The sequence below is a fragment of the Cyanistes caeruleus genome, chromosome 8 (genome assembly GCF_971803275.1).
Source record: "Cyanistes caeruleus chromosome 8, bCyaCae1.hap1.1, whole genome shotgun sequence".
Lineage (NCBI taxonomy): Eukaryota > Metazoa > Chordata > Aves > Passeriformes > Paridae > Cyanistes > Cyanistes caeruleus.
Genome location: NC_141708.1, coordinates 34138607 through 34151104, shown reverse-complemented (window position 1 = coordinate 34151104; position 12498 = coordinate 34138607). Strand labels below are relative to the sequence as shown.

Below are 12498 nucleotides of genomic sequence, written 5' to 3'. Positions count from 1 at the left end.
GAAACACCAAGGAGAAGCTTCAAATATGGCTTGTGTGACCAGGTGCTGGTAATAAGTAAATTGCTTATTTGCAGACAAGTGAAGATAGCAATTCTGCTTATAAAGATATTCTTACTTCATTTTCTGAATGATTACTAATTGATTTGCAGAACTGGAGCTGTTGCCAATTGTTTCCTCTTTTCATTTATCACACAGATTAATTTCTGACCATTGGTAACTGTGAAGAATGCTGTCTTCTAGCCCAAAACCACAAAAACATCCATTTTAGATCTTACAAGTATGAAGTCTGCTCTGAATATTCATATGAAACAATGAGATAAAGAAGTGAAAATAGATAAGCGACAGATTTCTAGAACTTGAAAAGGTTTTTTCAAGCTGGCTCTTTATGGAACCCTGATAGCCAAATGTTCTTTGCTGACATCTTGCTAAGCTGTGTCACGTTCCTGGAAGGCTGAGATGTGTCACCACTCCCCACTGCTGCCCTGGAGCTGTTATTTCCAGCCTGGGGGGCACACAGGTCCTTTCTGTGTGAGCCTCCTGCTGTGGGACAGGCCTGAGCAGGATGGAAGTGCTTGGGAAAAGGTGCAGAACTCAGGTGCCCAGAGCTCAGGCTGTTTGTGTCTCTCCAGGTGGAGCTGAATTCCTCTCCTCATGGGGTTTCTACCTCGTTTTCTCTAATGCTCCCTTGAGGTGCTTGGGCTGAGCCAAAGGAAGGAACTGATCCAGCCCAGCAGTAACTTGTTAAGAACTTTAAAAAGCAGGAAAATTACTTTTTGAGCGAATGATGGCGCTGTGTGAAACCCCAAATCCTGCTCAGTGTGCTCAGTACCAGCTCTAGCAAGGGACAGAGAGAAAATCCAGAGTCAACTTCAGCAGTCTGTAATTAGGTCAGCCTAAAGTAACTGTGAAGCTGCAGCCTGGAGTGGGAAAGATCAGTAAATTCTCCCCCTTGATAAGAGTTTCTCTCTCATTATCTACTCTGCTAATTGTCCTGAAGGCCTTGGAGAGAGCAGATGGACTTTAGATTTCCTTGTGTCAGCAGCAGGGGCTGGCTGAAGGCTCAGTCCTCTGTCCCTGGAGCTTTGCTGGGTGCTCTGAGCCTGCTGGCACTGCTCCTTCCCACCCTGCTCCTCCCTGCTGGCCCCTGGCCCTGCCCTGCTGCTCCTGGAGCTTTGTATCTGCTCTGGCTGCTCTGGGCTCTGCTTCACAAACAGCTTTGCCCTGAGGATGCTTCTGAGCCAGCATAGTTAAAACAAGGAAACCAAAAGCACAGAGAAATGTGGTTACTTTGGGTTGTGCTGAAAATGGAACTTTTCATCAGCTGGATGAAAGGAACCGAGTTATTTCAAAAAGAGAGTGGGTAACTGGGTAGTTAAGATGCTGTGTTGGAACAGCGGTGATGAACTTTAAATCACAGCTCTACCTGCTTTGAAAAGAACAGATTTCATAAAAAACACCACAGCAAAGCCTCCCAGCAGTCTGTCTCTCTCCAGCTGCCCATCTCAGGCACAGCCCAGGGCTTAAGAGCTGATTTTCTAAAACCTGTTTCTAGAACAGTGTCCCAGGCACAGGGAAAACAGCTAAATGATCTGTCTTCATCTTTTCCTAGAACAAAGAGGGCATCAAAGCCTCACTGGTGCTTTGTCAGGCTAAGCAGAGGTTTCCTCTGGAGGAGGGGATCATTAGCAGTGCTCGCAGGTACATCAGAGACCTCAGAGTGGTACCTGAGAGCCCTTTTAAAGCCCCAGGTCTCTGTGTGTCTCCTGGGGGTCTGTGCTGTCCCAGCACGGCTGCTGCTGCTTCCCCTCCCTGCAGTGCTCTTCCCTAGACTCTGTTCTCTGGCAGGACGAGAGACTTGAACGTGCAGGAGCTTGGATTGTCCTAAAAGGACAATCTATTTTTCTATTCCAAATTTTCTGTGTTTTCAGACTCAGTGGTGTGTCCTTAGCCCCTGTGGACACAGGTGCTCAGAGGAGTTCCAGGAAACACCTCTGGTTATCATTACCAAAAGAAGTGAGGGCATCACGGGCTGGCACTGAAGCGTTTTCTTCTTTATACCAACCTAGAACACATCTGAAGGAGACATGAACCCTGACTAACTCTAGATGTGGGAAAATTCTTCCCAACAAATAATTTGCTTTGTACTGTAATTGCTGATCTTGCACTGTTGGGAGGGTGGATTCTAATGCTAAATAAATAAAATTTTCATTTGTCTTATTGTTTTCAGTATTGGTGATCAATAAAATAATTACTCTGTCTTGATGTTTAATTTCAAATTATATATTTTAAAAAAAGGGATGATATTATATTAGTGTTGTCTGGGTGAGTCATGTGGGAGGACTCAAGTTTCATGACTGCTCAAGAAGATAGCCAGTTTGGCTTTCATATAGATGTGAAATGTTTTAAAAGAATAAGTTTGTGACTCAGGCCAGGAAAGCATTATCACTCATAAAAGTATGGGGAGCTGAGAGAAGAGGGGTTGGTAATAAGGTATCAATTTTAAGAGGCTGTTCTGGAAGATCTGCATGATTTGGGCAATCCCAATTGCAGCCAGAAAATGCAGATTGTGTCTGTGCAGAGCTGCTGCACAGAGGGTTTGTTCCTGCATCTCTGCAAGGATGGATTTCTATTGCACTCTTGACAGGGAACACATTCTTTGAGCTAATCTTCATATTATGCATCCTGGAATTTACATTTGTATAACGAGGCAATATAGATCTCGTAAGCATCTCCCTGAGCAAAACTCTCCCTCAGATTGTTTTAACTTCACGGTTTGGCTTTCTCAGAGACTCTGGACATGGGGCCCTTTGTGTAGCTGACTAATAGAATTGTCATTATTCCTTTCTGCTTTAAAGGGTACACTACATCATTTCTTTTTTACATTCCAAATAATTTTTAAGGCATAAAAAATAGATGGGTTACAGTCATCCCTGTATTTTGAGAGGCTCTTGTTTCCACATAGAAATTGCTTCACATTCTACTCTGGACAGTATTGTTGGGTCACTGAGTGTGTGTTTGATAGATCATCTCCTTCTGATTAGGAACAAGCATTCCAGCTCTCCTGGAATTTGGAGCTGCTTGTGTTTCATTTCCCTGAAGCTGACTGGAGAATCCAACCTCACCAAGGGAAGGTTTTCCCACTGATCCAGCAGCTGTATGAGGAAATGGCAGCACTGCTGCCTCATGGGCTGTGCATTAATGCAGATATATTAAAAGCATTCTGAAGACATTGAATTGGCAGAATCCTCATATTGCTAAGTTAAACACAAATGAAGGTTTAATTGCTAAATCCAGACCTCTCCCGCATTTTAAAGCTTTTTCTTTGCTCTTAGTGTTGTGAGAGAAGTACTAGCACAGCGTATTAAATTAATGTTTCTTCTGGAAGGCACAGTGGTAGTCTGGAAGTCTAAAACTGTCTTGCAGAAGTGAATAGAAAAACATTCAAAAGCTTTGCAGTTTAATTACGAGCTGCCCAAGGTTCCTGGGCAGGGAATGGATGTTCTCACTGCCTGCTGTGCCTTCAGTGTCCTGAGCAGGGGAGGGATTCCTTGTCCCCCAAGGGTCTGTTTAAGGAAATAGTGGAGAAGTGGAGATGGCTGTGAAGGGCTGGAAACAGTGAGTGCATGACTGGTTTTCTACACTCTTGCTTTTTAGCACAGATTTAAAGATCCATTTGTAATTTCTTTTTCCTTTTAAGTGTATGCAGGACCCACCATGCACTTTGGTTTAGATTTACAAAACTGCAGGGATTTGGTGAGTCTCTAAGGCTTTTTTTGGTGCCTGATCCTCAGAGGGAGCAGGGCAGGAGCAGGGCAGGAGCAGGCAGCAGCCCCCATGCCTCTGTTTAGTGCAGGGTTTAGATGGGGAAGGGTTAAGGGAGGAGGAGAAGAGCTGTCCCTGCACAGGGCACAGGCACTGGTGTGGAGGGAGAGGAATAAAAGCAGAGCTTGCAAGGGGGATTCTGAACACTGTGTCCCCCACCCATCTCCCTCCTCCTTTGCTGAGCTCCTGCCCCAGCCTTCCTTGGGGGCACAGCTCACACACAGGCTTCCCCGGGCTTGGGAGAAGGGAGAGCTCACAGACCTTCCCTGCCTGCAGACTTTATTTTGTGCTGTAAACTCCAGAGTGTTTGTGTGAGGTGTCTGTCACCGTGTCACTGTGTCACCCGTGGGGCTGGAGGGCTTTTGGAGGCAGGGAAGCAGCGATGGCAAAAGAAAAACAAAGTGTCTGTTTTAAACCTGAATAGCAACTTGGATTTGTATAATTACAGTGTTCAAGCAGAAAAGTAGCACCGCTGCAGGAATCAATTTTATACCTTGAAATAGCAAAGTGATTGCAGGAAGTTGTTAGAGGAATGGCTGGAGCTAGCTTTGTCACAGAACCACGTCAGAAAATGTTCAATTCCAGTATTTAAACAATTACCCACTGGTGCCCAGTCCTGTTAACCTTTGAAAATCCCAGGTGAGGCAGGTGGGATTGAGAGTCCAGAAAGCTGGATTTTATTCTCTGTGTGTGCCACTGTTGATTTTACATTTTGCAAGTCAGTCTCTCCAGGGATATCATTTTAATAGGTTTCTAGATCTTTTAATTAAGAGCTAGCTGTAAAGCTCTGCCAGCTGTTATTGGAGTCCTACATAAAGTTTCAATAGCTTCATGAGGTATGAATTTTCCTTTAAAAACTCTCCCCAACCTTTTGTCCAGTATAATTGACACAGTTCCTGTCCATTTTCCTGTTGCTTTGGTCCTTTATTTATTGCTCCTACCTACCAGTCCACACTGGATGGATTTTATCTGTACTGGTCCTCGTGGTAAAGGTTTCTTAATAAGAAGCTGTCCTTTGTGCTGGCTTTTGTTCTTCTGATGCTGGTGAGGTTTCACAGTGTTGGAACGTATATTATAGTGATTAGGTTATTATTTTATCTGTGAATTGTTTCTGAATTGCTGGGTGAATTATGGCTGGTCCTAGCGAGTTCTTATCGTTTACTATTTCAATTTATTCTGCAATAAAATGCCAGTTCATTTTTTGGTCACATTTTCAGCTGCATCACCCTTTCATTGATGGAAACCTCCCAGCGATTTTCTGTACTAAATGTGCAAAAAGACCCATCTGGTTTCTGTACAGTCACTGCTTTTTCTGTGGATGGTCCAGCTTGATCCCCCAGATTTGGCAGCTGTCCTGCTCCTGATGGAATGATCAAGGTGTGTGAAATATTATTGTGATGCTGCAGTTTTGTCCTTAAAGTCTTTTGTGGCCTGTCATACTGTGTTTTTTACAGCTAGCCCACCAAGGTTTATATTCCTTTCTGTTCCATGTGTGTTTTATGATCATTTTTGGTGCTGTTCTTGCTAATGCCCTCCCTGACCTGCCTTTCCAAAAGCTGTTTTGCTGTTGGCCTTTCAGCAGGTGAGTGCATATTCACCTTCCAGCACGCTGTGCTCACATAACCTTCACACACCTGCCAGTACTTCACATTAGAAATTCTGTTTATTTTAACAAGCTTGCAGTTGCATCACCTTTTTAAAATCAAGTGGGATTTTTTCAAAAAACTTTTGTCTACTTTAGAGATACTGAATCTTCCTGTATCAGGCTTCCTTACAGAGTGCCATTTTTTGGCAGTAATATTCTTGATGGGGACCCTGACACTGCTGTGGCTGTGTCACAAGGTGGATTTTTTTGGTGGGTCCCCTATCTAGTCACTGCCTGAAGTACAAGCTGCAGATGAGATTTGTCACCCAGCATGTCTGAAATAACTAAACCCTGACATTACTGCTGTTTTCCTGTGCTAGCAATCATTCCAGTTTTTCTGGGCACAACAGGGTTGCTCTTCTCAAATGGAAATTATTAGATTGTCCTTAACAATGGATTTTTCTTGTATTTGAGCATGGACTTAGAGTGCCACAGAGATTCTGTTTTACTTGTTGGTACATCTCACCAAGCTCTGATACAATTCTGAGATATTTGTGATGTGATTTCCTGACACGATTCCTGTACTGACATGGGCTGTTGCATTTTTTTAAAATCCTTTCTCTAAAGTACCAATAATTAACTCTTTCCCCCAAGTGTTTGATATTATTTAAAACATACTTACAGGTATCTGCCCATCTCTTTTTTAACCTTCTCAGCATCTGTATAGAAACACATACATATTTGGTTAGGGTTCTTTTGCCTACTTGGAAGACACACCTTTGACTTTGGCCAGTGCATTTTTTACCCTTGGGCCTGGAGACAGATGAGGAAGAGGAGATAAAGTCTCCCCACATGTGGCTCCTTCTCTGGGGGTTCTCAGCTCCTTTTGCAAGTGTTAATATATTCTCAGATGAATTTTGCAGGCAGACTGATGAGTGTCTGTGCTTTATTATGGATTTATGTTAAGGGGGTGGGTGACTCAAATTAATGATTAAAATTAACAGCTTAGCTCTGTTCTTGAGTCAGTATTAGTTAATATTTTTTAGTGATGGATTTTGAGCTTAGCTGAGGCTGAAGACTTGCCCTGAAACTGGTAAAAATCCATGGCCCTTGTGAGGAATGCTGTTTGTTGGCAGCATCTGATACATTTTTTGTTTCACTTTAGACATACAAGGTAGGTGCTACAAGGACAAGTGCGAGCTGCAGTGGTTTTTGCTATGAAAGAGAGTGCTTCACTGGCTGGTGAAGGATAAACCCCAAACAATTAGGGTAAAATGTTTTTTCCACGCTGCTTTGCTCTGGAAGCTTGTCCAAATCACTTCCCAAAATAATGGGAGCTGTTACTGTCAATAGTGTATCATGGAGAGAAGGATGCAGGCAAGTCTTCAGTCTTGGTTTTGCAGGGGATGCCTAAAGCTGTATCATAAAATGGGATTTTGATCCAAACCAGCAGATTTTGGACTCCTGTGTCAATCACATCCCCTCCTTTCTCTCTCCAGCAGATGCTGTTTTACAAGTATGTAACATTTTACGTGCAAGGAGAAAACAGCTGATTTATTACAGGAATGAAAGCATATTAAACCTTCCACAGGGCTGTAAGGACAGCCTTAGCCCAAATACACCTAATCCTGATCTGATAATAGCTGGCAATGAACTCACAATATTCCATATTACGTTAAAATTTCTCTAACCTAGTTGCAAACGGTTTTTCATTTCAATTTTATTTGCTTAAGTTTATTACAGAAAGTAAAAATAACCCCTGCTCTGATAGCACCTGCAAGGTAGATATTGCTCTATTTCTTTGTAAATAAAGGCCTGCATTTTATTACTGTGAAAATTGCTGTATTTCTGCCTTTGCACATCAGGCAATTTTCTGAAGCTTCTCTCAACAGGTATGTTATAATGGCTCTGGATGCTGGAAGGGTATGCCTTTCCTAAATGTACATCTACAGATAATGAAGTATTTAAAAATGAACACTACATGGAACTGTGAGGGGAAAACATCTATGGGCTATGTTCAAACTGTTTCATCTTTATATCCATTTTTACCCAATTAACAATAAACAGGTGAATTGTTTCTATAAATTAACAAATGAGTTTTCTATATCTACTTACACAATTAAAACTGTCACTGACTTTCAACCAATCACTCTTTGTGCTTCTAAAAACTGCAGAATCCTGGAGAAGAAGGAAGAAGGAGAGCTAAGAACTTACACCCTTTTCCCTCCATCTTTACTCCACCTATTAAACCCTCTAAAATCTCTATTTTTCACTTCAGTGACATCCTAAACATTCTACTACTTTCTACTTAATTTTTTATCAATCCTGGTTTACCCAGGGATATTTGGAAGCCTTTCTGTCAGTGATAGACAAGATTAATGTATTTTTGGAGAATAGGACAGACAGAGAAATGTCTCTCCATTTCTGGATTCCTACATCTGGAATGGCAGTGGCTGCTCAGCACAGACACTTTTTCCACACAGGCCTGGCTTTCTGTGTGGAGCAGCATTCCAAAGAGGTTCTGTTTGGATTGTAGTGCCAGGAGGATATCTGGGCATACCATTTAGTGGTATTTAATTATTGTGCTTAATAAGCAGCAGCTCCTGGGTTTATATGTGCAGGGTGTAAATGTTAGCTTAGTGTATGTTAATCTGTGCTGTATGTATTTGTGGGATAAAGAGGGCATTTGTCTTTTCAGGGGAAAATAGATAAGACAGTATTAGTTTTCATAAGATGGTGTTTTAATAAGATAAACAAAAAAATGTGACAGATTTTACACGTGTTTTATAACCAAATATTTACATAATGCTATTTTTCTTCTCTTTTTGGTGTACTCTGGAGGAAGTCATGCATGGATTGTTAGAATAACAGAAATTGAAGTAGCTCTGCCTTGAACATTTGCTCTGCTCATGAACCTGCCTGCTGTTTGTGTCTGGTGTTACACGAGCTTCCATTTGCCAGCCGCAAACAAATAGATTTTCATTTTTGCAACTTACACACTTTGGCATTGCACATCAATAAGACCCTAATCAATTTGAATTCCACACCCATCACTCAATGATGGTTTTAGCCTGGTAAGTCTCGATTTTCATATTCCTGTCCCAGGTGGAAGAGCCCGGGGAGTGATGGCAGGGCAAACCTGAGCAGCGCGTGTGGCTGAAGGGGGCAGCTCTTTAAAAACATCCTTACACCCTGCAGAGCCTTAGTGCTTGGTAGTACATCTAGGCTAATAGAAACACAGCCTGCTGTAAACCAGCACTACTCATAGTTAAATCAGAAAACAACTCAAACAATTCAATTAATGATAACACTACAGGAACCACCTGGCCTCGCCATAGGGAGGAATCCAGAAGCGCTGCTGGGAAGTCCAGAAAAGGAATCTCCACCTCTGGGAGATGGTACAGTAGTTTATCAGTCTCCTAAATGGCATTTCATGGGGCTGTGGTAAATGCGGGCTGCTAACTACTCCTGTCTTCAAGTAGCAGCAACCCAGAAAATATTTTCTTTCTTCTCTTGTTTTTAGCACAACAGCTAATCAGTACTGTCTGCCAGGGTAAAGGAGAGCACATTGACAGAATTTATTGCACTCAGCCTTTGCTAGAGTTCCTCAGAAGAGGCTATTTGGGGAGCTAAACATTGCTGAAGTGAGAGGGGAGCTACTCCTCTGTGGTCAGAACCGTCTGGAGATGGAAAACAGAGGGGTCAATTTTCCACACAGCAAAAGGTTAACAGCAGGGAACCCTCAGGTATTCAGGTTAGATTCGTGTGCTACAAGTTGCAGTGTCTGTGAAAGGGAAAATGGCAAAATGTACAGGTAATAGGAATTGTTTGGGTCAGTCAAATCGAGGAATGCAAGCAGGACCTCCCAGAAGTCAGCAAAGCTGAGTGAAGGAGCATGAGTGTACTGAGCAGAATCAATTCACAAATGGGAAGTGTTGCCTGGTGGCAATGGTAGCAATGAGTTTAACTATAGACATCTGCTGTTAGTATTTAACAAAGCATTAGCAGTGAAAAAAGAGTATTGTGTCCTTCTGTACACAGTTCAAAAGGCTTGTGAAGAGTACATTAATAATGCCTTTGTGTAAATATTTTGCCTTTTATTCTTGAGTCTGAGGTCAGTTCTAACTACCTATTACCAGGGAAAATGAGTTTGAAACAGAAATGGTTTGGAGTTTGCTGAGGAAAATGTTTAGGAGCATTTGATTCAAGGGACAGGGAATTGATTTTAAAATGGCTTATTATAATATTTTTATTCACAATCCAAAATTCATCTGCAGAACTTGCTGCCAGAGCTCAGTGATGATAAGGTTTTAGTGGAAATTCTGTACAAAAAGATTTCATTTCTAAGTGTGTAATGAGAACACTTACAGGTATGTTATTTGAAGTATAATACGTGATCCACATTCCTGCAGGGGTATGTTAAGGGCTAAGACTTCATTTTCTGACTGTTGTAAGCTGTCTTTTTTTCTTCTGGGTTTTATTTTGTTTGTTTTGGTTTTGTTTTTTGAGGTTTTTTTGGGTTTTTTTGGGGTTTTTTTAAGTATTTGTTTCTGCTTGTTATACACAGGTTGCTCCCAGTTAGAAAGCCTGCTAGGCATGTCTGATCTGACATTTCCTACTGTGATTGTGATACCTTTGGTTCAGGAGAAAGCACAAACAGCTCAGTGCCCTGTGTATGAATTCTTTCCTTTGTGAGGTGCTGCAATTGTCTGTGCTTATGCAAATTCATCCTTGCAGTCAAGGTAGGTTATTGTGTCATGTATCATCGTAATCTGAGCTTTTTAAACAGAGGCACAATGGAATGAAAACAATTTTCCTGTTGGCTTCTGTTCTGGTTTGATTCTGAGTTTCTCCAGGGCCACCTCTCATTAATATTCCAGCTCCTTTGTGGGGTTACCAGAAGTTGGATGAGAATTTTCAGCCTGTAGAACACAGTTTATACCCCCTCCTCACATGGGGAAAAGCAGCCTTTGGCAGTTTGACCCCTCTGGGAATGCAGGCTGTGAGCTGAGGGTGCACATTCCTTGGTGTACTGCAGTTTTGGACACACCTGTCATTGCCACACGTGTCAGCAGCTAATTTCCATTTCAGCCTGTCTCAGGCAGGCTCAGTGCTGCTGCTGGTGCTGATGTGAGCACCCCCATAGAGTGGCTTGTGTTTAAGGCTGGGGATTTTGGATGATTACCACAGCACCAAGGTGCTTTTGCTAAGTCACCTTGGGAAGGACATGTACAATTTTGTCTGGCACTTTGAATACGAAGTTATTATTTACACTGGCATCAATGAAAAAGCTCATTAATAATAGATTGTTAAATGAGAAGTATCAATGAGAAGTCCCTATCTCAATTTTCAGAAAGTTCTCATCTGAATAGACATTCCCAATAATAATTTCTCAACCTTGTGACTGTACATAAATCTCTGAGCAATCAGATTAGGAGCCACTTTAGAAAAAAACAGCCATAATTCACCAAGTGGAATAAGTCTTTTAAAGCTAGTAAAATGAGACCCTCTATTTATTACAGTGGTGATGACTGTGCTGCTATGAATCCTGTGAGAGTCCTGGCTTGTTTATTTTGGTGGAGGTGAATGCTTTTGCATGCAGTGTTGCTCTGCTGTCAGGCATTATGTTTCCCCAAAGTTCTGTAGGCCACCATCATCTGTTTTATATTTGCCACTGGAGGAGGAGAGCCTGCCAAACCACAACAGGCTACGTGGCCATTGTAAGCTCTGAGTAATTGTATTTTATGGCTTGGCAGGCTGTGGCTTTCAAGCAGCATTTGTACAAGTGTGTTGTTATGGGATTAAGGTCCTATTTTAGTTTAGAAAATTCTGTACCTTTCTAAATTTGGGTGGAGGTGTCTGAAGGTGCTCCCTTGCTGCTGCATCGTGCTGTGTTCTCACTTCACCTGAGCCACATCTCCCAGGCAGCTTCTGCTTCCTTTGTAAGGAAACAATCAGTAAAATCACAGCAGTGGGAGGCTGAGCATCTGCTCCCAGCGCTGCCACAGCCTGAGAAGGACCCCACACCAGGGGTCTGCTCACCAGAAATGGCATCAGGGGTGTCTCACAAAGTGTCTCCAGACTACCTCATCAAAGGTGCTGCAACATTTTTGATGGAAAGATACTTAAAGGAGTGACATTTCTTTCTAATTAGAGATGATTAATTCTATTGTTGAAGCAGTTGAGGGGAAATGTTATAATCTTTAATTTATTAATTGATAGATAACTGGCTTGATGAGCTGTTTATTTTCAGTTTGGAATTACTGGAAAATTATTTTTTTTCCATATTTGATACTAAAACTCCAAATAAGGAAAATATTTTCCCTGGTAGCTATGATCTCTGCATTCACTGAGCAAAGTAATGAAAGAGGAGAGATGTAGAATTCCTATAGAAGATATAATTTGGAAGAAATCTTGATGTCCTTGTGTACTAAGTTCCTAAGCAGGAGGCACGGGAATGACAGAATTTGTTCCTGGAAGCCATCAGCCTGCAAAACTCAGAAAAACCCAACCTTTGGACACAAGGCTCTTTTCTCTGAGGAGAATCTGGGACAAGACACCGAGTGTATTATTATCTGTTTATCACCTCCAGGTCAAGATGGCCTGAGCTGCCTGACCCTGGTTTGTAGGAGATGTGAGGAATCAGTGGTGCCTCTTTCTTTCCCTCTGCAGAGAGGTTCAGGCCTTTGTAAAACAGCATGCAGCAAGAGCTGTTTGTGATGAAACCATCCTTCTCTGCACTGCTGCCTTGCCTTGCACCTTGTGCAGCCTTGAAATGGTGTAAAAGTTAAATTAAACTGCTCTGTCCTTGAATGAGGGACCCCAGTTTGGGCAGGGATAAGGCTGCAGTTCTCTGGGAGGCTGGGAGTGAAGGGCACTCGTGGGGTTCCTGCCTGTGGGAACTGCTCAAATTCGAGATTTGTAGGCTGCAGGCATTGCCTTGAACCTGAGGGAAAGTCAAATACACAACTTCTTCACTCTGGCCTGGGAAATCATAAGGAGGAATCCAAGCAGTCCTTGGAGAAGGAAAACAACCTTTGCAGGTGGTGTTTGTTCCTTGTTTACTTGCAAGAAACAGTCAGGGGGTGTAG

At 42.3% G+C, this 12498-nt stretch overlaps 2 protein-coding genes across 10 annotated transcripts in view; one reads left to right on the top strand and one right to left on the bottom strand.

Moving 5' to 3' along the window:
- CTNNA3 (catenin alpha 3) overlaps nt 1-12498 on the top strand; it is a 399590-nt gene that overhangs the window by 152881 nt on the left and 234211 nt on the right. The gene's annotated exons all lie outside the window — the stretch shown is intronic.
- The window catches only part of LRRTM3 (leucine rich repeat transmembrane neuronal 3), a 75089-nt gene that overhangs the window by 46310 nt on the left and 16281 nt on the right, over nt 1-12498 (bottom strand). For 2 of the 6 annotated variants that reach the window (XM_086900652.1, XM_086900648.1), the window contains exon 3: nt 6090-6126. The exons of the other annotated variants lie outside the window; for them this stretch is intronic. In XM_086900652.1, the coding sequence (XP_086756778.1) occupies nt 6090-6126 (37 nt within the window). The remainder of the gene's footprint in view (nt 1-6089; nt 6127-12498) is intronic. 6 annotated transcript variants of the gene reach the window in all.